Source organism: Neopsephotus bourkii, unplaced genomic scaffold (assembly GCF_033783945.1).
Source record: "Neopsephotus bourkii isolate Nb327-2 ecotype Australia unplaced genomic scaffold, CSIRO-AGI_Nbou_v1 NB_272, whole genome shotgun sequence".
In the NCBI taxonomy this organism is placed as follows: domain Eukaryota; kingdom Metazoa; phylum Chordata; class Aves; order Psittaciformes; family Psittacidae; genus Neopsephotus; species Neopsephotus bourkii.
Window position 1 is genome coordinate 372,629 of NW_026900781.1, and position 24,028 is coordinate 396,656.

Consider the following 24,028-nt stretch of genomic DNA (forward strand, 5'->3'; position numbering starts at 1 on the left):
GCTAGACTTCCAGGCATAGCAGAAGCAGGGGCAGATCCTGAGCAGTGGGTCAGGCATGCATCTGCTGTGATCAGTCTCAGAGCTGCTTTGGAAGTGTGGCAGTTACCCTGTGGGAGATGTCACCTCTCTGAGCCTCGCTAACTGCAGCTCCACACTGGGGCTTCCCTGGCCTCTGCTGGCCACCTCCTGGGCATGAGTGCCTCATGGTGACCCTGTCAAGGAGGGCAGTGGATGAAACTGTCACCTCTGGTTTGTCAGCACATAGTGGGTTTCACAGGACATGTTACCAGGCTTCATCATCTACCTGTAGGATGGGGTCTCTGGTGGGGGCTGCCTCTGCCTCCGTCTCACCCCCCTGACACAGCTCGATCGTTTGGGACAAGGCTGTGAGGGAGGGGTCCTGATTTGGGGACCTCTTGAGATGGAGCTGTTTCGCATGGCCTGCTGTTGCTGATGGCCACAAACCAGCTCACCATGGCCATCTGTGAGCTGGTGCCGGTCAGCAGTGCAGGAAAGGGTGTTGGTGGGCAGGAGGCTGCCTGCACTTTGGAGCAGCTTGCTGGGTGTTCTCTGGGACCTTGCAGTCTATTCCTGCCCTCCACTCTTCCCATGCTCTCCATGGCAGCCCTGAACTCCCTGTGAAGATTGTTGGCACGTCTCCCCCAGCCCTTTCAAGCTGAATTTTTCACTCTTACTCGAAGAAGCAAGCAGGCTTTTTGCAGAGCATACCAGCACCGCGCTGCCACGGTTCTTCTGATCTGCTGCTAAGTGAAAATGAAAACAAACTTTTGAATATTCATTGGTTAGCTTGGCTTGTAAAATGTGTGTCTGTTCAAAAATATCCTTGCATCTATTCTGTGTACTGCCTTCTGACATTGTAACATTCTGCAGGCTTCAAAACAGTGCTGCGAGCTAAATAAACCTAATGCTTTTAGCTCTTCCTCAATTAGCACGATCCTTTTCCCATGTTTTCCATGACCTCTGGGGATCTCTGTTGCTTCAGGGTTTCATCCGGCTGAGCACCTCTTCCTAAAAGCCTGGAGGCCTTTCAGAGTCTTGGTTCAGTCGTGGCCGTGCTGGGATGGAGCCTTCTCCATCGTGTCTCTGGGGTCAGGTAGTAGCAGGACTCCCATTTGGCAGTGGTTTCTGGGGTGATTTTTAGTTTCTGTGGCTGCGAAGGGAAGGACCTTGTGTAGCAGCAAAGCTGCTCCTGTCTGCATCTGAGATTGTGCTCAGCCAGTGGAGATGTGTGGAGCCAAGCAGGCCCTGAGCTTTCAGCTGCATATCGAGGGGTCTGTTCTGCACCATGGTGCTGTGGCCCTGACTGCTCCATGGGTGCACCGGTGCTGCCGTGCCTTCCACCCTCATCTCCCAGTGATGCTGTCATCGCCATCTATTACAGGGCCCAGCTCTTCACCCCACGTCTCTACAGACTGAGGTCTTTGAACAAGCTCTCAAGTTACCAGTCATACTGACCACAGCTTGTGTTCCTCCTTCTTCTGTGGGAAGTAACTGTTTCACCTCTTGTGCCAGAGGGCAGGATCTTCCTGCTTTCTTCCCTGCTCACGTTGCCATGTGCACCACAAGTGGTCAGTGTACTTTCTCTAAGGATCTGTAATAGCTTTATGTATTTAAGTTATGTTCAGCAGTTTTCCCCACCGGAATTTTATGCTGAAGCTTCATCTCTCTGCTGGAGGCTGAGATTAGACTGTGTCTGGGAGATGGCAGCAGTTCCTGCAGACAGGCACAAATGATGCCCTTTGGCAAGGACTCATCCCTGGCCCTGACATGGGGCAATGTTGGCCTTTCACTGGCCAGCACAGGGGCAGGCTGCGTTCCCTCATTTGCCCAGCATGTCTCAATACAGAGGTTTCCATGGTGCCTAAACCCCATGTTTTGCTTCGGTTTGGTGCCTCTGAAGGGTCATGTTCGTCAATACCATCAGTTCTGTTTGAGCTTGTTTATAATGCCAGATGAGCTTGAAGATAAGGCAAAGCAGAAGTGGATTTCAGCAAGACGTAGGTCAGGAGTTTGAGTATAAACAAAGTGTAAGCGCAGCCTCCATCCAAGTTTTCAAGAGCTAAACATTGTTGGAGTGTTTAGTGTCTGATGTTACATGGAGTCCTGGCTGCCAGGCAGTCTTGGGGTGCTGCTCTCTTTTACAGAGGCTGTCCAGAGACTGAAACTGCAGAGCACACTGAGCTGAGCCCCTTCACTGCCCGCTGTGTACCGTGGTATCCACAGTTTCTTGTTTCCACCCCTTCATCCCCCAGGCTGCCTTCATTTATACCATGGGCCACAGCGCTTGTGTGCCTCTTCTATCTCTGCTGCTCGCTTGGCTCTGAAGCACGTGTGCGTTACCTGTGAGGTGCAGTCCTGTGCGTGTCCTCATCTGTCCAAACGCGCTGTGTATGATCTCTGACTACTGCTGCTGTGGGTGACAGACCTGGCAGCGATATGTTCGGCCTGGGCATGCCCGTGGGAGTGCAGTGATCCACACTTCCTAGTCCTGGGCTCCTGGCACCTTGTTCCTGCTGGATGCTGGCTTCGTGTGGCACAGGCACAAGAGGTGCTGGCAAATCAGAGGGTTTCCTGTGCTCCTGTAGTGTGGTCTGCTGCTGGGGGTGGGCACTGATGCACGGCTGGTGCGTCTCTGTCCCTTGGCAGCAGCATGCGGGTCGCCCAGGGCAGGACCAGTGCAGTGGCAGCTTTTGAGCACCTGGCTGAAAGCTGGAGAACCTGCCTGGTGGTGACTCACTCACCAGCATCATCCCTTTACCTGGAAAAGGTCAGCCTTAAGCTTACTTCTGGTTGCAGAGGCAGCTTTAGTGTTCCCAGTCACTCCTCTCCTCACCCCCATTTCTTTCAGCAGTAGTGTGCCTGCAGCTGAGTGGCTTTGAAAGCAACACTGCAAACAAGTGCAAGGCTGGGCCACGTGTTCTGCGAGCTTCATGGGCTCTGCATGGTGAACTGGTAGGAGTTTGCCAGGGTTTTGAGATGCACAGGGCTGTGTAAGGAGTGCGTTAAGCTCTTGGCCTAGAGTGTCTCTCCACAGGCCTGGAGCATTGGGAAGAGGTAGAAGGGCATACTGCAGGCCAAGGGCACCTCTACATTTCCCCAGTGTTTCTACTTCAGCTCCATCAGAGCAACACAGCAGCTGACACTAGAGTACCACGAGGCAGGATGCTCGGTCACGCAAGAGCCCACTCTGCAAGCCGTGCTGTCCCCATGGTTGTGCAGAGTAGCTGTGGGATAGGAGCTGACCAGTTGAAACTAGACCTTTTGCACCAATGGAAGAAGGTGCCCTGTCACCCCAGGGCTGCTCTGCCATCAGGAGGCAGGGTCACTTGCAATCCCTGAGGCACTGCAGCTGTTTTGAGCAGTTGGGAAAGTGCCGGTGCTAGGAAGACCTGGGTTTTGTGGCTGATCTATCCTGGGACAGCTCTGTTTGTTTGGTAGCAGATTTGTGGGGTGAAACAGACTGGTGGACCCCTAGCCTAGGGTGTTTCAATCTAGTTAAATATTGGTGCTACATGTCTTTATTCTCAGTCAGTTAAAGATTGGTGCTGGATGTCTTCCTGTGCAGGCAGCACAGTCAGCTCCACCAGGAAACGTGTGCTCTGCTGCAGCAGTGTCACTGCCGCAGAGAGGAGCAAGTGCTGCGCCTTGCTGCTGGCGTTGGAAGCAGCAGCTCTACCAAACACATAGCCAGTCTCCGCTCTTGGTCTCCTTCTGGCAGGGGCTGGCAAGAGCAGTGCACCAAAATTTGGGATGTGTGGGCTTGGAGAAGAGTTCTTTTCCTTCTAAGTATTGTGGCTTGGGAGGGCAAGTGTTCCCCTGAGGAGCAGGAAGGTTGTGGGAAAAGCTAACACAGTGCTGAAAGGGCTGAGCCTGTCTTGGGGGGGGACAGGGGTCCTTGCCACCCTTCATCTGGGTACCTGCGCCCCAGTCCCTGCTGCTGTCTGCCCCACAGAGACCAGTTAATGCCCCCAGGCCTCACTGAGTACTGGGCTGGGTTCTGCCATCCCCAGTGCCCTCTCAGGAGCACCTCTGTTCCCATCTGTGTGTGCCCAGGCAGTGGTGGTCTCACAATGCAGGGGGTGGTTTTCTGTAGAGGGAGACATGTGGGGCACATGGGCAGTGGGTGACATGTGCCTCTGTTTCAGGGCATCGTGGGGAACCTGTCCAGTGGCAAGTCAGCCCTCGTGCACCGCTACCTGACCGGCACCTACGTGCAGGAGGAGTCTCCAGAGGGTAGGTCTGGTTCTCAGGGTGCCTGGGGAGTGGTCTGGGTCCTCTGCTTTAAAGGTGACCCCAAGTCTCTCCACCTTGTTTGCCACCACCGCAGGGCTCGGCAGCCTTGCCTGACCTTCATTAGGGGTTTCCCCTGCTTGCCCCCACCTCTCACTTGACTGCTGCTTTGCTCTCTTCCCAAGGTGGACGATTTAAGAAGGAGATCGTAGTGGATGGTCAGAGTTACTTGCTGCTGATTCGAGATGAAGGGGGCCCCCCTGAACTCCAGGTAGGAGACCTGTACCTCCTGCAGCCCTTTCCCACCCTGTCCTGGGGAGGGACCTACCCAGCTGCCTCTTGGCACCTGTTTGAGAGAGAACATGAAGACAGTGAGGCCTGAGGAGGGGCTACCCCTGTAATGACTGCTCACCCTAGGGCCACCCTGTGATGCCACAGGGCCTAGGGCATGTGCTGGGGCTCCAGGACGCTTGTCTGGGCTGTAACAGCTGGTGTGTCTCCCTCAGTTTGCTGCCTGGGTCGATGCTGTGGTGTTTGTCTTCAGCCTGGAGGATGAGATCAGCTTCCAGACGGTCTACAACTACTACCTGCGGCTCTGCAGCTACCGGAACACAGCGGAGGTGCCGATGGTGCTGGTGGGGACGCAGGGTGAGAGTGGGGCCCTTGGGCTCTCTTCCTCCATCCATCCTCCCCACCCTGTTCAGGAGCACTGGTGATGTGTCCTTATGGGCAGGAGAGCACAGGGCACTAGCCCTGCAAGTGACCAGGGGATCCCAGTCTCTATAGTCATATGTGGGACTGGCTGATGCTGTGGTCCATAGCCTAGGGTCCTGGAGGAGCTGAGCAGTTCCTTCTCAGACCATCTCACTTCCCTGCAGAGAGCTGCATTCTTCACAGAGCCACTTTCCTCTTTGAATGAAAGGGCCTGGCTGTGAGGGTTTTCTGCTGGTGCATTGCCCTTCATCCTCTGGGGTGAACTGCAGCAGGCAAGCTTTTAGGGGGCAGGCAACTTGCTTTCAGCACCCCAAGAGGAGGCCTGAGCTGTGGAGCGGTGTCTCCCCTGAGGTCACATGTGGGTATGGGGAAGAGCAGCACCAACCCAGAGCTTCTCTGTGACTCCTCTTCCTGCAGAGCTGGGCCTGGAGCGAGCAGGGGCAGGGGCAGACACCATAAGGGAACTGTCATGAAACCACAGCTGAGGCTACCAGGGGGTGCCGGCAGCAGAGGAAGCAGGAGACACAAGACCTGAAGACCCTCTGGGCACCCCAGGCATGCCTGGACATGATGCTGCCAATGGAGAGGGGCTGCTGGGAGAGAGGGCAGCCCTTGAGTGGGATTCCTGCCTGGCACAGCATGCCTTGAAGGCAGCCTCACGTCCAAAAGCCTTGCTGTGGGTGCCCAGGAGGCAGGGAGGGGCAGCAAGGGCATTGCTTCAGATTGCTTCTTCTGAAATGAGCATCCTTCCTGCCTGTGGGTGGTAAAGTGCAGGAAGGAGGGAGCCTGGGGCTGCAGACAGCAGAGAGAGGGAGCATGGATGGAGAATGCGAGTAAAAGATGTCTTGTCAGGGCCCAGTTCCTGAGCAGTGTGACCCCTTCCTGGGAAAGGAGAAACTGAGCCTGGAAACAGAGGCGGTGACAGTGAGAGGGGAGTCACAGGGGTGCCTGCTTTGGGCCCCAGAGGAAGAGTAGAACAAAGTTGTTAAAATATGGGGTTTTACAGATTGTGGAGTTAGTTTCAGGACTGCATGGTCTTCATTCAGGACTGGGCTGGGGTTGCTGGCATGTACCGTGGAGGCTCAGAAGAGGGGAAGTGTGGCAGAGGGGTTGGTGGTCATTGTTGTCCCCCAGACTTAGAGGCAGCTGAGGTCACAGTCTTGGTACTGTCATGCTGAGCAACCCGCTGGAGAGTTTGAGGAGGACTTCTTTACAGTGAGAGTCCCAGTACTCCTTTGGCTCCTTCTGAGAAAGTTCATTTACAGCCCCTGCTTGTCCCTGGCGTGTCTTCAAGGAATTGCGTTCCTCTTGGGAAGATAGTTTTTCCAAAGCATGCAAGCACTTAGCAGCCATCTGGGATACAAATTAAGCCTATTTTTAAGTGTTGTCCACCAAGGCCTCATCTGTGAGTTCAGCCTGGCAGACCCGTCTCTCCCAGTTAACTGAGGATGTTTTGGCCCTCTTGACTCTTCAATATGTAGGGCAAGTCCATGAGACCTAAAACAACTGAAACTGGCAAAGCCGATTCACTCTGCAGCTGAGGCTGCCTTGCCTTGGCAGCCACACCTCCCCCTGGTTTTGCCCTGTGTCTTCAGTGACACTGGTGGCTGCATGATTAGGAGAGTTGAACAGGGTTCATTTAAACACTGGCTCATTAAAAAAGGTTCATTCAACAGTTCAATTTTTCTGCAGACATGGGACTTTGTTACCTAAGGCATTAATCAGAGAGTGGGTATCTCTGTGTGTGAAGGGAGGGAGGGACACCAGGAGTGTGTCCTGAGCCTGTGGAGGGATGAGAAACTGGTGCTTGCTCTTTAACTTCCTCTCCCTTTGTTTTCCAGATGCCATCAGCGCCACAAACCCCCGCGTCATTGACGATTCTCGGGCACGGAAGCTTTCCAATGATTTGAAGCGTTGCACGTACTATGAGACCTGTGCTACCTACGGGCTGAATGTGGAGAGAGTCTTCCAGGATGGTAACTGCAGCCTGGAGGGTGTCCAGGCGAGACAGGGCAGCAGTGCTGTCCTACAGAGGGGGCTTTACACCACCTAGATCACCAGCTCTCGGTTAGAACAGCCATGAGACCAAGGGCGTTCGGCACACATTTGTGTGCGGTGTTGTTGCTTTACAGCGCAGACCTGCTCCAAGGAGTGGGATATACTCTGTATGTGGAAGGATTCCTCTGTATGTAGCACGTAGGTGAACCGCACGTGGATGTGCATGGGGACCACAGCGCAGAGCCCAGCAGTACCTTTCTTTCAGGGGCTGCCCCCTGGGTAACCACTTGGTCCGGAGAGCAGGGAGGCTGCAGAGGATGGTTGCACCTGCCCGGTGGGCCTGTGCAGCACAGCTGTCTGTATGAGCCTGCAGAGGAATTGTTAGGCTTCAGAAAGGGGATTGGTTGCCTTTTGAGGAGGAGAGGAGGAAGCACAGCAGAATTGTTGGGTCTTAGAGGTAGGGGAGCAGCAACTGAATGGCCAGATGGGGCAGCTGTTCTCATGGGAGCAGTGTGTGGGAGAGCATTTCTGCTTAGACTTGGAGGGCAGTCTGCATAACAGTGGTGCTGTAGGTTGGAAAGAGAACCTACACCATATCCTAGGAGTTTGCAGTGGCTTACATAAGCCAGGGCCCTGCCCTATAATGGGACTGCATATTTCTCTGTCACCTTTCTCTGCCTTGTCTTAGGGAGTGCAGCAGGGAAGCTGTTCATTGCATGAAGGAGAGTGTGTGCAGAGCTTAGTGGCTGGGCAGGACAGAGTTGGTTTTGGAAAGGAAGAGAGCTGTGCTGGTAGTGGTTTTAAGTGGAACAGGCACATGGAAGAAGGTTTGGAAATCACAGTTCAGTAGGACTGCCTGAGGGCAAAAGTCAAGCTTTGTTCATTGCAGCACAGCAAGATAGGCTGAGGGCAAGACACAGGACTGAGCCTGCTGTTGGCTTTAAGTGCTGCCTCCTTCCTGTGAGCTGGAGCTGGTGATCCTCCTTCCCCTGTGTAAGTCTGTGACCTGCCAGTAATCGCCTGTAGCGGGGTGAGGATCATAGTTGCAGCACAGCTTCTCTTACGCAGAAGCATGCAGAGATGTTCTCTTCTCCTGCTCCTTGTCCACCTCTGAGACTGTCGGAGAAGTCAGCCCAGAAAATGACCTTTCAAGCTGTTCCACCTTTCAGGCCAGGAACCCTTCAGTGTCCAGCAGCCTCTGTGTTGGTTTGGTATTCCTGGGGAAACTAGGGCGACTTTGTTGGGCAGGTTGCTTCTGAGTCACCTCTTCTTCCTCCTCTTCATGAGTAGTGGAGAATTTGTGGCAAGGAACAGCTGGGAATAGTAAAAACTGCGTCAGACCTGGAAGGGGAGGATCTGCTAAACTAGCTCAGAGATTTGCAGAACAGTCTGAAGAGAGGAGCAGCAGGTGGGCTGTGTGCAGAGCTGTCCCTGGCTTCTGGAAAGCATTTGGCACTGTGTGCCACCAAATTTATTCAGCTTATTCCTTCATATTGGTTCTGTATGTCCCTTCTCTGACGGACAGTACAGTGAAGAACAGCAGCTGGTGGGTTTGGGAAGGAGCTGGGGAAGGCACTGCAGCTGCTGTTTGCTAGGCTGCTTTTAATGTCAAGACAGAATGGATTGGGCTCTGGGGTTGTTTTTTCTCTTTGTTGACCCTGGGAGCAGAGATAATACAACTTGAAGTAGTGCAATATGTGAGATGGAGGCTCTCATGTGAGACTGGGGTGCAGCTTGTAGTGCCAGCGCTGCTTAGCAAGCTTGTTGGGAGAGCTTGAGCTGCTGCTTGGAGGCTCAGGAGTGAGCAAAGTGCTGTGCTTCATCTTTTGTCTGGGCTTAGTCACAGGCTGTATGTGTGGTCAGGAAGGAGGCAAGGGAGCAGGTTTGTCCATGTGAGGAGCAGTGAGGTTGAGGAAGTCCAGAAGACCACAGAGAGTGGGTTGGTTCTTTTGAAGACACTCAAACAAAATTGAAAGAACATTCAAGCAAAACTGATGTCAGTCTGGGCAAATGCTGATGCTGTATGGAACATAGAGCATGGGCTGCCCTGCTGGGAGGGCTGGCTCTGACCCTGGGCTTGTAAGCAGGGGAGTACTGAGTGCAAGTCCACATGGATTCTTGCCTTCATACAGGGCAGCAAGAGGAGCATTAAGGAATGTTCTTGAACTCGGGTCTGAGCACTTGAAAAGGACACAGAGAAACTGAGAAGATTAAAAAAATAGCTATAAAAACTAATAAAGGCTGGAGAAAATACCTGGTAATGATTCACTAAGAGAGCTTATCCATTCAGTAAATCAAAAAGAAGATTGAGAGGTGACTTGATTACAGTGTAAGAATAACTACATACCTGCATGGAGAGAAAATCTCAGATACTGAGACTCTGCAGGCTCACAGAGAGTTCATGCTAGAAGCCAAAGCCAGTTGAATTTGAATGTTAAAGAATCTTTACTTTTTCTCTTAGTAGCCCTGCTTTCATTAGCTGTTGGAAAACATGCGTAGGGAAGTGCTGTATGTTGTATCTCCTATTTTCTCCAAATCCAGACCATGTCCCTTACTGGAGGAGACTCTCACCCAGATGAGTGATGCAGTATAGGTTGGGTGAAGTTCAATGCCTGGCAGCATACAGAGGTCAGCCTTTGTTTCAGCTGGAGAGATCCTTCAGGCCTTCGAGTCTGTGCATGCAGGAGATGTCTGTGTTACTGCAGTTCCTTGTGCCATGCCCTGTTTCCTGTAGTGGGCTGCCTCTGTGTGTCATGATGGTACCCGTGCCCTGGCTGAACGTGTTGCCTGGAACAATGGGGAAAGCAGTGTGATAACTGGGAGCAGAGGGACTCCGCATCTCATAAGAGATCTGGAGTAAATCCCAGGTGCTCAGTGCTCTCATCTGCCTGCTCAACTGCAGGACTGCACAGAGGCTCCTGAGCGAAGCTGGGACAGGGGAGGAACTGGGCAGGAGGAGCTGAGGAGAGCTGAGCCTGGCAGGATGGCCTCAGACATCACCAGCATCTGAGAACTGTTCAAGGACTTCCAGGATCCAGTTTTGGATGAGGCTGAATTGATAGGATGAGGCATTTTCGGAATGTGTAAGAGGGTTTTCCTAGTGAGCACTGGTGGGTCTTGGTGCATGTTTTGGTATCTGGAGTACTGGCAGTCATGGGTTGTGTGAGGAGCTTGCACTGTGTGCGATCCAGTTACCAGACAGACCTCATCTTTATATGGTTTCTCCAGCACAAGTTACTCAGCCAGATCATGGGAGACCTGCCCCACGTAGGCAGGGGAAGATGTTGACTTTCCACAGCAGAAACAGGAAGACTTCTCAAAGTGGTGGTCTTTGCTTTCATTGCAAAGGTTTGCTTGCTTGTCCATGCTGTACAGAGCATATGCTGCACTTCTGTTGCTACCCAACACTCCCAAGTCCTTCTCCTCACTGCTGTTCTCAATCCAGTCTCTCCCAGCCTGTATATGTGCTTGGGGTTGCCCTTACCCAGGTGTAGGACCTTGCACTTGGCCTTGTTGAACTTTATAATGTTGGCACTGTCCCACTTCTCCAGCCTGTCCAGGTCCTTGTGGATGACATTCCTTCCCTCCAGCTTGTCAACCACACCACACAGAGATAGTGAAAAGCAAGTGATCCCAGAGGCTGGCTTAAGGGATGACAGAAATTGTCCTTGAAAAAGTCTGGCTGATATTCAGGATGTAGAAGAACCTCCGCCTAGCAAGCAGAAATGGGAAGGCTGCCTCAAGATACCTCAGTTAAGGGCTGGTGAGATGTTATCACCACCAGTGTGGCCTTGCTGGCCTTGTGATTAGTACCATTGCTAATGGTACAGGATGAGCGACACAGCAGAGCCTCTGCCAGGCTCTTTGCCTGGGACAGCAGTTGCTGAGGAGTTTGTCTGAATCTTTTCTGGCCCCTGAGGTACCTGAGCTTGCAGCGGGCCTGCCAGTATGTGAAGGAGAGATGGTTCACACAGTGAACACTGCATGAAGCTGGCCAGGGGGAGGAGAGCAGGAAAAACCAGCAAGTTAATTCAGTCTGTTTGGTGGGTCTAGGAGGAGTTCCTGCTATTTGTGGGATTGATGTTTAGCTTGGGAGTCTGGAGAGGCTCCCAGCTTTATCACATGAGCAGTGGACAACAGGCCTTCACCTGTTTCTGTAAGGGACATGGCACTGCAGCTGTATTGGGATTTGCAGTTGCTGTTAGCATTTGAGTTTGGTCGCACCATGTATATGGTGCAACATCTATCTGGAAAGGGAATCTGGCAGCTTCCTTATTGCAAGAGTGCATGATATGAGGCGTGCTGGGTTGGACATGTGATGTTCCCAGTGCCTTCAGTTGTGTTTGTGTGCAAGAGAAAATGAGAATGGCCATGTCTTCTCCTGAATTCCCCAACAGCTTGTTTGCTGTCATGCTCTTTGACAATGCTCAAGATGTTTTATTTCCAGAAAAGGTAGGAGATTGGGATGGCTGAAATGCAATTTGAGGCTGTTGGCATCAGGCAGTGAGGTCACAGCAACTGGGAGAGTTGTTCTTCACATTAGTTATTTCGAATGTGTACAGACTGTGAGGGTCACAAGGGACCAGGCTAACGGAGGTGGCATTGCCCGGGCTATTCAGTTCCATAACTGGCTCCTGTAGCTGCTGTGAGGGGGTGGCCAAGGAGTGACTCTGGCTGCCCAGGGGTCTGGGTGGCTCCTTGGTGTCCACATGAAGTCACTGCTCTGTGTGAGACCCAAGAGAGCCAATGGCCTTTGAGGACTCAGCATAGGCAGCCTGCCCTGCTGCCTGCTGGAACAGGCACAGGCAGACACTACCCCTTGCAGCTGGGTTGTGTGACGGTGTCAGGCAATGGGGATTGCCAAGTTGAGTGTTCTGCAGAAATCCTCCCTGTCAACACAGGGTGGTGCAGTTTGAGCCCCAGATGTTGAGCTCAGTCAGAGGAAGGGTTGGGGTCTCACAGACACCCCCCAGAAATCTGTGGGTGGAGAAAGTTGCTTTCCATACTCTGACTCTGTCCTTTCTCCCTTCTTCCAGTGGCTCAGAAGGTGGTGGCTCTACGGAAGAAACAGCAGCTTTCCATTGGCCCCTGCAAGTCCCTGCCCAATTCACCCAGCCATTCGTCTGTCTCTGCAGCCTCCATTCCTTCTGTTCACATCAACCAGGTGGGAAATGGGAATGGGAAAAGCCAGGGAGCCCACGTGCTTCTCCATCCCCTCCTCAGTTCACTTAAAACACAGCACATTTAGCTTAGCCTTAGGCTCGCACTACAGCCCTAGGGTAGCTTTTGGGAAGAACAGAGTGGCTGTCACCCTGGCCCATCAGCCCATAGCCCACAGTGGCTTGATTCTTGCCCTGAAGTCAAGCTTTGTGTCTAAACTATTGGGTCTGGCTCATGGTCTCCAACAGTTGTGGGGTGCTTGTACAACCACCCCCAGTGGAGTGGTAAGTGGTCTGCAAGGAAGTTCCTGGGCAGAGCAGGTCTCTGAAAGGGGCCTCAGTCTGGCTGCTGTAGCCAGGCAGGCAAGCCTGAGTGGACACAGCTGCCCACAGTCCTGCTCTCCCTGGCAGTTTGGAAGCTGATGGTCTTCCATGCATAGACAGGTGGGCTTTATAAGGGGTGTGTTCGTGCAGGCAAATTCAGTGATGAATTGAAGGATTCACGCAGAGGTTCACCTCTTCTGTCAGAGGAAGGGCTTTGTGCTGTGCTTCTGGAACAGCATTAGCTTGGTAAGGGCTGCCAATGTCTCCATGCTGGGAGGATGGTGAAGCAGGAGGTGTTTGTTCTGTGACTCTGGTGGAGCACAATTGATGCAGGAGGGGCAGGTCAGAAACCAAAGCCAGATGCCATGGTGAGTAGGTGGTGAAGAAGATCCTTTGGGCAGCCGCCTCACTGCCTTAGGGCTATGCTGCAGTTTCCAGCACCCGCATAAATGCTGAGCTGTCTCTCTGATGAGGAGGGTGAGATACTGAGCTCTGCTGCTCCTCCGGGGCAGTCAAGCCAACAGATTCCAACTCTGAAGCAGCTGGCATATGAAATCACAGGAACTGTAGCAAGGACTCAAGAAGTCTGTCATGGTGCTGTCAGACTGAGTAACAGCAAGCGTAGCAGCTGGGTGTATGGAAGATGGGATATGGCATGGCTAGAGCAGCTGGGAGCTCCTCGGCTGCCTCAGCAGTGAACAGTGCTTGCAGTGATTTTTGAGGAAAGGAGCAGCTAAGGATCATGTACAACTGAAGAAAAGGCAGACTGATGCTTTTCTCATAGGGGTTTTAACTTTGAACCTTAGGGTATATCTGAGCCCCTCACCGCTGGGAGGACTTCTGGTACACCAACAAGGAGAGGCTATTCCAGTAGGAACTTGAGTAGTGTCTGCAGCCCCTGGTTGGACCCTTCCATCAGAATCGTTACATACCTATGTGAAGTTATACCTGACTGTATAGGCTTCTGAAGCTGTACAGCAAGTAGGTATGCACAGATTTTTGCAGATACCAGCACCTGGTGCCCCAGATCACCCAGACACCAGCGAGTTCAGATGAAGCCTCTGTGTGCAAGTGAATGGGCTGATCCCTGCTGACAGGCAGAGCTACTTGGTGAAGCCACATGGCTTTCTGATCAGAGCTTGCTTGTGTCCAGTGAGCTTGGGGTACAAGCAGAGTGAGCTCAGCTGTGTGCAGAACATAGACAGCCATACTGTGCCCCACAGTGTGTCTGGATGTAGGTGCTTTCTGAGGGACTCAGTAGGAGACATCCAAGGTGAAGACAAAATCCAGGGGAAACGTGGATTTGAGTGTATCTGGTAACTTGAGGATTTTTGTTAGCAGACAAACTACAAACAGTCAGAGACTGGTTGGGAAGGAGAGGCAGCCTGTACGGAAAGGGGAGTGGGGTGAAAATGGCCACGGGCAGTGTTCCTCAAGGAGGAGATGAACACTCGTTTGATATTTTCTTCAGTGTCCCAAGTATGAGAAAAGGTTCCTAACAAATATGTACTAATAGTGCTTGCTGTGCCAGGCAACGTCTGTAGTGAAGCTAAGAGTGTTCCCTCTGTGTGGGGTGTGGGGATACCAAACTTCCCAGTCGGATTCCAGCTGCTCATGTAAGTACACAGTGAAACTGGTGGCAGAGCAGCAAAAGGCAAGTGGGAGAGAAAAGAGGCCTTAACGCAAGAGGAAGTTAAGCACTTGACTTGTTTAGTTAGCTCAGGAAAGCGAAGGCTGAAATGGACCAAACCTGACCTTTAAAGTACACATCTGTAAAAGGAAAGAACTTTTTAAGAGCAGAAGGTGCTAGAAGAAAAGGGGTGGGTTTAAGACTGGCCATGGGGAAGTAAAGTTTGGGCATCAGAAGGCATTTCTAACTGCCTGTCATGAGTTGGTTAGAGGCTTTTGCTCAGAAACCTCCCTATTGTCCTTTCCTTCCTGCAGAGCATCTTTCAGCCTGGTTTGTAGACAACATCTGTGTAGAGGTGAATGCTGGCTCCTTGGCTCTGAGACAGGGCCCTTAGCTTTCGGTACCTTGCTGTGCTCCTGGGGCTGTGCTGGAGGGACGTAGGTAGTTCTGGTGGGAAAGAAGGGCTGTTAAAGGGAGGTAATGCAGCATGCAGCTAGCAGGAAATTGCAGTTAACTGTAAGGCCTTTCTAAGCAAGAAATACTTATTGATTGCCTGGGTTGTAGCAGTGCCAGCAGTATCCTTCAGGAGCTTCCTCCCTCCCTGCACATGCTCTGTGCCTCTCTAACGCTGTGTCCCTCCTGCACAGCAAACCGGGATGCCACAGTGAGGGTCAAAGTTAATTTCTGTTCCCTGGGTCTTCTGTGGCTCAACTACAAACCCTGTCGTTTCCCAGTAACTGCTGCAGTAATCTTTGCTGTGGTTTACGCATCTCTCTTCCATTACAAAAGCGCTTCTGAAAATAGAGTATGAAGTAATGGAACTGGTGAGTGAGTGTAAAATGCTGAGAAATATTTCCCCCTTCTTGCTTGGGTTAAGGAATGAGGTTCTTGAGTTACTTCCCTCTGTCCTCAGAGAAAATCCAGTTGGCTTGGGGAACACACATTCACTGATTGCTGGTGTTTCTTACATGGACTGGGCAGAGCAGCCCACGCGCCCTGGTGCATATGGGCTTGCTGCCCATATAGAAGGGAACATGTCCAATAGTGAGGCAGTGACCCAGTGATTAGGGATGCAAAAGAGCCTGGAGTTGCTGCTCAGGAATGCACTGTGCTAGTGGGGACACCCCAGAGGGTATGGTCTCCAGCACTGGCTGGTGCAGCTGTCCCTAACACAGGGGAGTGATGGGTGCAGGCAGCTCCGGAGTTCTCCTGGGCACTGCTCTTCAGGTCTGGGCTGCAGAAGTGCCGGAGCCTCTTGTGGGGATGGGTGATGGTGGTCCTCTGCTCCTGGCACTGAGATACCCAGTGGGGAAGCTCTGGGAAGAGATGGACAGGCTCCCGTGTCAGGAGGTAAGAATGAGAGGGTGGCAAGGTCTTTGCAGAGTAGTGCTGTGTTCTGTGTTTTTCTGCCTGAGGGTACGGGGCTCTTGCTGAGGTTTCTTACTTGTCTTCACAAGTAAGGGAGCTGGAACCAGCATGGAAAAGGATCTCAAGGAAGGGTTTAACATGGAGATGAAATGGAAAGAAGCCAAAGAAAGAATAGGATTAGGAGCTTTTGTTTGCCTTGGACTGCAGCTAGGTGTTGGTGTTGTGTACAAGATACACACACTGAGACAGAAAGATCTCTTTCTTCTCAGTGCCGCTAGTAGGAACAGCGGGACTGGCATTTGCATCATGAATACTTGGCTAGGAGGAGCTGTGCACTGCTCTCTGTGCAGGGCCTGGCTGTGGGTGTTGAGAGGTGCTGCCTGCAGCTGCTGGCCATGCATGGTGGCAGTGTGCTCTGTCCCTTCCAAGCAGTTATGACATCTTGGGCAGCGTTTTGTTCCCCTTAGCAGGCTGCTTTTCTGCTGTTAGCAACAGCTTTTCCTCACCCCCTAGATCATCCCTCTTCCCTTCTGCTGGTAGCTATGGTTGAGGTCTGCTTCCCTTCATAGCTTTGTGCCTGGAGAAATGGTGGTGCTGTCTAAGATGAGTAGGATGTTCTGCTTGCTGCCTGGTCCCCTGGCCCATGCAGCAGGGCCAGCTCTGTGTCCTGGAACTTGCAGTGAAGAAGTACTTGTGTTCTGGAAATGGGAACAAGGAGTCCCTGCAAAGGGTTGCTTACAGCAGGCGGGAGCTGGGAACCAACCTTGCTTCTTGTCCTAGCTCTGGGGACATCTTTCCTGGAAGGAGTTTGATGCTACTACTTGAGTTGAAATAACTTTCTTGGAAATGGCCATTCCTGACAGTCTGGCCAGTCCATTGCAATTACTGGAAGAGGAGAGACCCCAGAGGACCCTGGTGATGCTGTCCCCATCTATCCTGAGGACTTTCTTCTCCTGGTGTGAGGTTGTGGCTGGTTTCCAAACCATTGTGTCAGGTTCCCAGTCTGATAGGGGTCTGGAATCGTGATGTTGTGCGAGGTGTTTTGATGTCCTTGCACAGTGGATGGTCCTCCTTATTAACAGGTCTTGAACAAGCCAAAGGCCTTGATTTCATTTCTGCCTTTGGGAGTTTTGGGGTTATTCTGCAGCTTGCTGCCTCAAAGGAAGAAGGTGCTTTCTTCCATTGAAGTGGAGGGGAAGGGAACTGTAATAGCAGGTCAGCTGTGGTCAGGGTTTTCTGCCAGCGCTCACCACGTGTACCAGATGAGCTCATCAGGTGTGTGACCCTGGGTACCACATTCAGCATCTCCCTGGTCCTCTGGCATGGCAGGAGCCAGGGCCAGGCCTGGTAGTCCTGCATGCTCCCTGGGGACACCAGTGGGCCTTTCCAGCAGCATGTGGTGTATGGATCTGCACCCTTTGGAACAGACACCACAGATCCCCCAGGACCCTGTAGCCACAGAGGGAAAGCTCTTGCTTGCCTGCTGGTTCAGGCTCTCTTCTCCTGCATCCTGCCATCACCCATCACTGGATGAACAGGTTAGATGGGTTTGGAATCCCCCCTTGGCTTGGCCTTGACTTCCACCCTGCTCTCTTCTGGCAGCTGCCTGTCTCATGCCCACAGGGTGTGGGTGGGAGTTTCTCAGGCAGTGGATGCTTGCAGTACTTGCAGAGTTATTCCACCTGATTTACTGTTGCTACCCCTTTCTCCATCTTTCTTCAGGCACTCTGAGATGCCTTTTAGGAGTACCCCAGGCTGTGGGATGAGTCACTGCTGCCTGTTTGCTGTGGGGTGGAAGTTTGTCTTTCTGCCAGGGAACTCATTCCCAGCAGCTGGCAGAAGGTAACAACAGGCATCCCCACCAAGCCTTGCAGGCTGGTGGAGCGAGCTGTGTAGCCAGTGGGCACTGGGGAGGTGCTGCCTGGGCACAGCTGCCCTCCCGGCACGGGTGGCTTGGTGTCATGGCTTCATGATGGCCTCAGGCTGCGGTCCTGCACGGGCTCTTTGTGCCACCGGGAAGTGCGTTTAGGGAGACCTCAGTAGGAGAGCAGATGAAAGAGGTGGAAAATTAAAGTTTGCAAGTAAAATGAAACACAAACTGCAGCTCACCTGTGCTGGGTAATGAGTGCTTCCCGGCCTGCTGCAGCATGTTTCAGCAGGGTTCAGTTAGCGTGTGTGTCTTGGCAGCTGAAGCAATGGACATTCGTATTTCCTTGTGGAAGCCCATGTCCTGATGCGTGCTCAGCTCATGATCCCCCCATTTCATGGTCTGTACAGTCCTGGCGTCTTCCTTGTCCCTGTGCAGGTGCTGAGTCAGTGGCTGCTGTTCTGTTCTGTCTGCTGCCTTCTGTTCAGAGCCCTTCCCAAATGTAACTCCTTGTCCTGCCTTACGCCTTTATATGCCAAGAGTTACTACATGTTAACTTCAGCTGAGCTCTTCCCTCCTCAGGCACCCTTTGGCACTTCTTTGAAGTTCTCAATACTTACCCATTACATGCTAATGGGAAGGATTTGTCCCGCATGTGTTTTACTAAGTTTTCAGTTTCTGCTGTGTTCTTAGATTCCAGTAGCGACTGCAGGTGGCTGTTCAGGTGGATCGGCAAAGTAGCTTCCAGGAGCAAAAGTAAGGTCTTTGCCCAGACATGCCATCTTGTCAGGGTTCTCCCTCATCCCTGTGGTTTGTTCTGGATCCCTACTGAGGTCTGGGAGCAGCCTGCTTGAGCTGAAAGGTGTGGTGGTTCAGGGTATGCTGCTGCCAGCCTTGGGGCCACTTTCTCCTCTGCCCTGAACTCACGGGATGGTACCAGCCCTCACGCTTGCCTTTGGTGCGAGACATCCTTCACCCCAGTACCTGTCCTGAGGTGTGGGTGTCTGTGGGACACCAACAGGCTCAAATGCTTGTGTCGTTTGTTGTTTGAGACAGGCAGTAACCTTGACTTGTCTCCAACACTAGGCAAATTTACAGGCTAAAGAAAACTACTCTGGCCAGGCAAAAATTACGAACAAGACTACAGGGAGTATGTAAAACATAAACCACAATTTAGCAAGATTTTTTCCTGGGAGGTTTAGCATCCGTCACCTAACTTCCATGGGGCTTGTCCCAGCTGCTACGGCAGGAGCCTGAACTCTACAGCTTCTTTGGAACTGAATCCTTCCCACAGTTGTAGCTTTGTAGCTGTGCTGACCAGGATACTGGCATATGCAGAGCATAGCCAGGAGACTGCCTTAGAGTGGTTTCTGGACTCCTGGCAGCCTTGCCTGGCTCATCTTCCTGGGTAGCAGGTTCTCTGTACCATCTCTGTGGCATTGGCCACCTCTTCCCTCATGCTTTGAATCTTTTTCTGACATGGTTCACCCATTACGCATCAATTAAATACTGACTGTACATACATTGTTATGTCTGATCCTAAACTTGAGCTGTCTCAGCAATTTCTCTTTGACTCTGTAGCCCTAGCTTTCTGCATGTGGTCCTTCATCGCAGTGTTTGCAGAACACCTCTTCACTCCGTGTTGAATCTATGGTTTGCAGGAGCTCTCTCTGTTAAAAGTTCAGAAGTCACTGGCAGGGTGGCACATTGCTTTGCTTCTCCATGTCCCTGGTGGTCCCTTCTTCCCTGGGACATGGCAGCAGAGATCTTTTGTTCAGCATAGGGTTCATCAACTGGACAGTACGTAGAAGAAGCCTGGTCACGTTTCCAGATAGAGTGCCCTGCTTTTACATGTGGAAAAGTAGAAGCAGACCAGGTTCCCATTCATTCTACATTGAGCGCACCAGAAGCTTTCCTGTCTCTGGGTAGTCTTGGGGCAGTCTGAGTCCTGTGCTGGCAGGGAGGCTTTCTGAAAGCCACAGAGGCAGCAATGTGGCCTCTAGCTCCTTGGTTTGAGCCACGTGTGCTGCTGGGCTGGTGGCCCATCGGAGCTCAATGCAATGAGTCCCTTCTGGTACGAGGCTCCCTTTCCTGTTGAGCGGGCAGTAGAGCTCGGCAGACTGCAGAGGATTTGCTGCTTGGTGCTGCCCTGTCTCCAGCTTGGTGTTAAGGTATTCCAGACCCACCTGGACATGGAGGTCTTCAAAGGCATTTTGTCAGGGTAGCGTGCCTTCCCACGGGCTTCATCCCTGCTGTGGAAGGGTGTTTTGCTCTGGCTTCAGGAAGCATGGTGCTGCAGGCAGGCTGTTGTGGAGCTGCTCCAGAGCCTGCGATAGCCCTGGCAAGTAGGGGCACTGTAGCTTCCCAAATGGGGCTCAGAAGGAGGTCCATCTCTGAGTCCTTCCAGAGCAGGAGCTCCGTATGGCACACCTAGCTGCCCTCAGTCACAAGTCCCCTGCTCTGCCTTAGAAAGGAAGAAGTTGGCTGCTTCTTGGATGGCTCTTTCCTCTCTTTAAGTTCTCATTTGCTGCTCTTCACTGTTGATTTCAGAACTTTATTGTTTTATCAGTGACAAAACTGGAGCAGAAAGAAGGGAAACTGCTTTCCCAAGATCGCCTGGTGGGCAGGAGCAGTGCATGGCATGGGATGTCTCCCCTATTCCAGTCCTGTGCTGCACTTCCTTGCCCTGGTACACCAGGCTGTGTAGGTGGAAGGTGTTTCTGCAGTCACACCCCCAGGCATCTGCTTGTCTCTGACTGTCCCATTCTGCCCTAGGCTACCAATGGTGGAGGAGCCTTCAGTGACTACTCCTCCTCTGTGCCCTCCACACCTAGCATCAGCCAGCGGGAGCTGCGGATTGAGACCGTTGCTGCCTCCAACACACCCACCCCCATCCGCAAGCAATCCAAGCGGCGCTCCAACATATTCACGGTAAGCGCGCTGGGGCCGCAGGAGCTTTGGGATGAGTTTTCTGAGGGTCAGGCAAAGAGAGGAGAGGAAGGGAGCAGATCCACAGCAGTCTTGCCCCGCAGGCGTCCGTGCACTAGTCTCTAGGTGAACCTTACCGTGCTGGCCAGGGAGGGATGGGTGGCAGGAAGTGCAGGGTGGGTGCATGGGGAGTTCTCCCCACAGGAGAGGGAGTCCTATGAGTGTGTAGGACCCGTGGTGTTGAGAGCTGCTTCTGGTGAGTGTGTGTGTGTGTGCATGGGGGAGCACCTGAGAGCAAGCTGCTCCTTGCACACGTAGGAGTGTGTGTGTTTACAGTGAGCAGAGCTCCCTGATCTTTGCTGGGGAGAGCTGCACTTTGTGCGTGCACAGCACCAGTGACCTCTGCTGTTCCTCTCCTTGGGGCCGTGGCCCTGAGTGTGGCACAAAGCCCCTGGCTCCTGAGCCTCCTGTTTGGTGCCGGATGTGCTGTGCGAGGTGGTGCTGTGCAGAGCCCAGCGCTAGGCACTGGGCTTCCCTCTCTCCAGTACCCAAACTGGGCATCTGTGTGACTTGAGCAGCGCACCTGGGAACTGCTGTGGGGCATGGATGGAGGGGGGCATTAGGGAGCCAGCAAAACCTTGGGCCCCAGGTGGTGCAGGGAATATCTGCAGCTATTCTCTCTGCTGGTTGAGTTGCAGCCTGTCTGCCTCTCAGCACACTCTCCCACCATGCACACACCTGTGCACACAGTCCTGCCCACACACTTAGCCTCACTGTTAGCACAGCCTATGAGTTTCCCCTTACTCTTAGCACACACATACTTCCAAGTTCCTATGTCTAGCATAGATAGCCTTTGTTCCCCATGTAAATGTGTTCCTCTCCCCCTGGTGCCCCTGTAAATGTGCTGGACTCAGGCCTGTCCTCCTCCCCATCTGAATGTGCTTTCCAGCCACCATTGCTCAGTACACTTGTGTCTGCTGTCTGTGGAACTGGCCACCACAAAGTCCTTGTACGTGTCGCACCATGTTACCCTGTGTGAACAGCTGCCGTTGCCCTGGACCGAGACCACATAAATCTACAACGTCCCATGCCCCATCTCTCTCACTGCACTATTGACATCCCACATTCCCCCGACTCCTGGTGCTGGGAGTGTACCCATCTCCTCCAGCTTCTGACATCCTAGAAGCATTTGCTCTGATGTCCTGAATGCTTCGTGCACTCCCCACCGCCGGCATCTCATACACCTCCCGGCTCCTGTATGCACGTGTTCCCAGCCTGTACGTGCTTGCCCCCGCTCCCTCTGCTGCCTGGCAGGTAGGCTGTCCCCCACCAACCTCCTCCTCACAGCACACACGGCCCTTGGCAGCAGACCTGCTGCTCCTGACGCATGGTTGTTACCGTATGAGCCTTCCCCTCCTCTGTGTGAAAGGTGCCCTGTAGGTCTCCTGTCGTCAGTGGTCATGCTTACTCTGTTGCACTTCAGTGCTGATGGATGCTTCTCCCTCCCCGCCGTTTCTCTCGCTCATGCTTGCTGCTGTGCACCAGTGCACGCGGGCGCTCATGCACTGCCACCCATCCTTCTGCTCGCCTGCGCGCCAACGGGTTCTGGACTCGCCGTCAGCTCATGTTCACGCTGTCTCACTCCTCCTGGAGCCCCATGCTCAGCTCCCTTGGTGCGGGCCCGCCTTCATGGGGGGAGGAGGAGGGCAGCTTGCTGTGGGGCTCACGCTTAACGCGCTGTGGACGTCATCATCCGTCTAGGGCTCTCACTTGCTCGCTCATTCTGGGCTCAAGCTTGCTCACTCTCACCGTGGGGCTCACCTGTGCTCATCCGGGCTCACGCTCACTCGCCGTGGTGCTGGGGCTCACGCTCACTTGCTTGCTCTTGTGCTGGTGCACATACATGGCTCACATTGAAGTCTTCACCCCATTTGGTCGTGGCAGCAGCAGCAGCTCCTGACACCTCCTCCTGCAGTGGGACAGGGCCAGGATGAGTAGGGATGGGAAGGAAAGGAAGGCTGATTTTTTTGCCGCTAGCTTTTCCCAGGCAGGCAGCATAGGTGTAGCCAGCAGCCCCCTGTCCCTTTGGGGTCCCCAGTGGGCACAGGCCTCTCTGTGGTCCAGCTCTGCTCAGCTCCGGGAGCAGCTGCAGCCCCAGTCCTGAGCTGTGCCTGGTTCCTTTGGTCCAGTCCTTCTCCTCCTTTTCCTTTCCTCCTCCTCTCCTGCTCTTGCTCCCCTCCTGCTCCCCTCTGCTCCCCACACTGGGTCGCACCCCACCGCCCATGGGGGTCTGCATGCCAGGGACTGCCTGGTGGAGACAGACCCTGCCCAGAGGCGCCTGCCCGGTCCCCGGTAGCCGGAGTCCAAACCCCGACTGCTGCTGTGCCAGTGCCCACTCCGTGGCCTGTCTGTCCGTCCACTGGCGCCCATCGCTGACAGACTCGTGTCCGTGTTCTGAGTATAACTTGCCAAACTCTTTATTCTTTCGATATTTGCAGATATGTGCCACTGTTTCCAACTTTTCATCAACAAAAAGGCCTTTCCAACTCCTTCCAAATTAGAAGATCCAGGTGGTTACACACGGCACCTCTGTACAAATTCTCTCACTTTTCATTGCCTCTCCAGGGCCGGATAAGGGATGGGCACTGGGATTGATCTAAGATTAGAGGCTCGCCCGCCCTCCAGCCAGCATGGGTCCCCCCCTCGGAGACACGCAGGAGCCTTTTAAATCCCCCCAATGTAAAGTCTAGGAAGCGCTGAGACGGCCTGCGCCTGCACTTTAAGCTGGGACATTTCTGGGCCTGCTGGATGCTGTCTAGGCACTTTCCATGCTCGGGGATGCCAGGCGAACGACCCTCATGGGATGGGAAGACCTGCAGACCCGCCGGGACCGGGCGACAGCAGCGAGTGGAGCTGGATGGGCCAAAAGACGCTTTGCTGCTGCCTGCGGGAGCTGCTGTTAGCGCCTGCCGCTAGCACTCAGCTCCTTCCTCCCTACTGCACCTCCTGCAGCCTGCATGGACTCCTGCTCCTCCTCCTCTTCCTCCTCGCAGCAGAGCAGCCATCTATGTCTCTTTAGTTTTCTTCTCTTTCAATCTCTTTGTTTTGTTCTGGGCCCAAAAGCAAGTGAATCGGTGTCCCAGGCGCGTGGGGCTCGTGTCCCTTTCTGATCCAAAGCACATGGGGCGCTCCCGGACTGAGGGGGTGTGTAGGACGCTCCAGAGAGACGCTGCCGCTGCCCTTCTGCCATTGTTGTGATTCTGAATGTATTGATTGTGCTCCATGCCGTGTATGACTTGATATTTTCCTCTGTCCTAAGCACTTTGAATGAGTTCTGCTCAACAGACTGTATATTTCATATTGTATTTATTGGAGTTTGCTCGCACCGCAGCCGCCCTCGGGGGCTGGCGGGTTTTGCTCTCAATTCTCTAGACGTGTGATAGATATTTATTGTCCATGCTCTTTTGTAAGGGGCTGGTATCTCTCTCTGCCCGGTGACCTGTGCTACTTTGTATGGTGCAAGTGTGTTAACAGAATAAATCTGTTGGATTAGTAGAGGTGTGAGTTCCTTCACTGCCTTTAGCCTCTCCTGCTTCCATCCATGCTCCACCTGCATCCCATGCCATTTCTGTCTGTTGCCATGTCCTGTGTGCCCCTGCGGGAGGGAGGGTCAGAGGTAGCCCCGTTCTGCTAGGAGGACAGCTCTGCTTGCAGTTGTGGGGGGAGAAGACAGCTTGCCAGGGGACAGGCTGGGGGGAGGCTGGGCCTGGAGTGTCCCTAGAGGGGACG

General features: G+C 53.2%; 1 protein-coding gene across 3 annotated transcripts in view; it reads left to right on the forward strand.

The window, feature by feature from the left end:
• AGAP3 (ArfGAP with GTPase domain, ankyrin repeat and PH domain 3) overlaps positions 1 to 24,028 on the forward strand; it is a 132,052-nt gene that overhangs the window by 50,460 nt on the left and 57,564 nt on the right. For 2 of the 3 annotated variants that reach the window (XM_061346288.1, XM_061346287.1), the window contains exons 3-8: positions 4,167 to 4,254; positions 4,437 to 4,522; positions 4,758 to 4,899; positions 6,807 to 6,941; positions 12,000 to 12,127; positions 20,087 to 20,242. In XM_061346288.1, the coding sequence (XP_061202272.1) occupies positions 4,167 to 4,254; positions 4,437 to 4,522; positions 4,758 to 4,899; positions 6,807 to 6,941; positions 12,000 to 12,127; positions 20,087 to 20,242 (735 nt within the window). Of the gene's footprint in view, positions 1 to 4,166; positions 4,255 to 4,436; positions 4,523 to 4,757; positions 4,900 to 6,806; positions 6,942 to 11,999; positions 12,128 to 20,086; positions 20,243 to 22,737; positions 23,795 to 24,028 lie in introns of those variants that run through there. The other variant, XM_061346289.1, reaches the window with a different exon arrangement.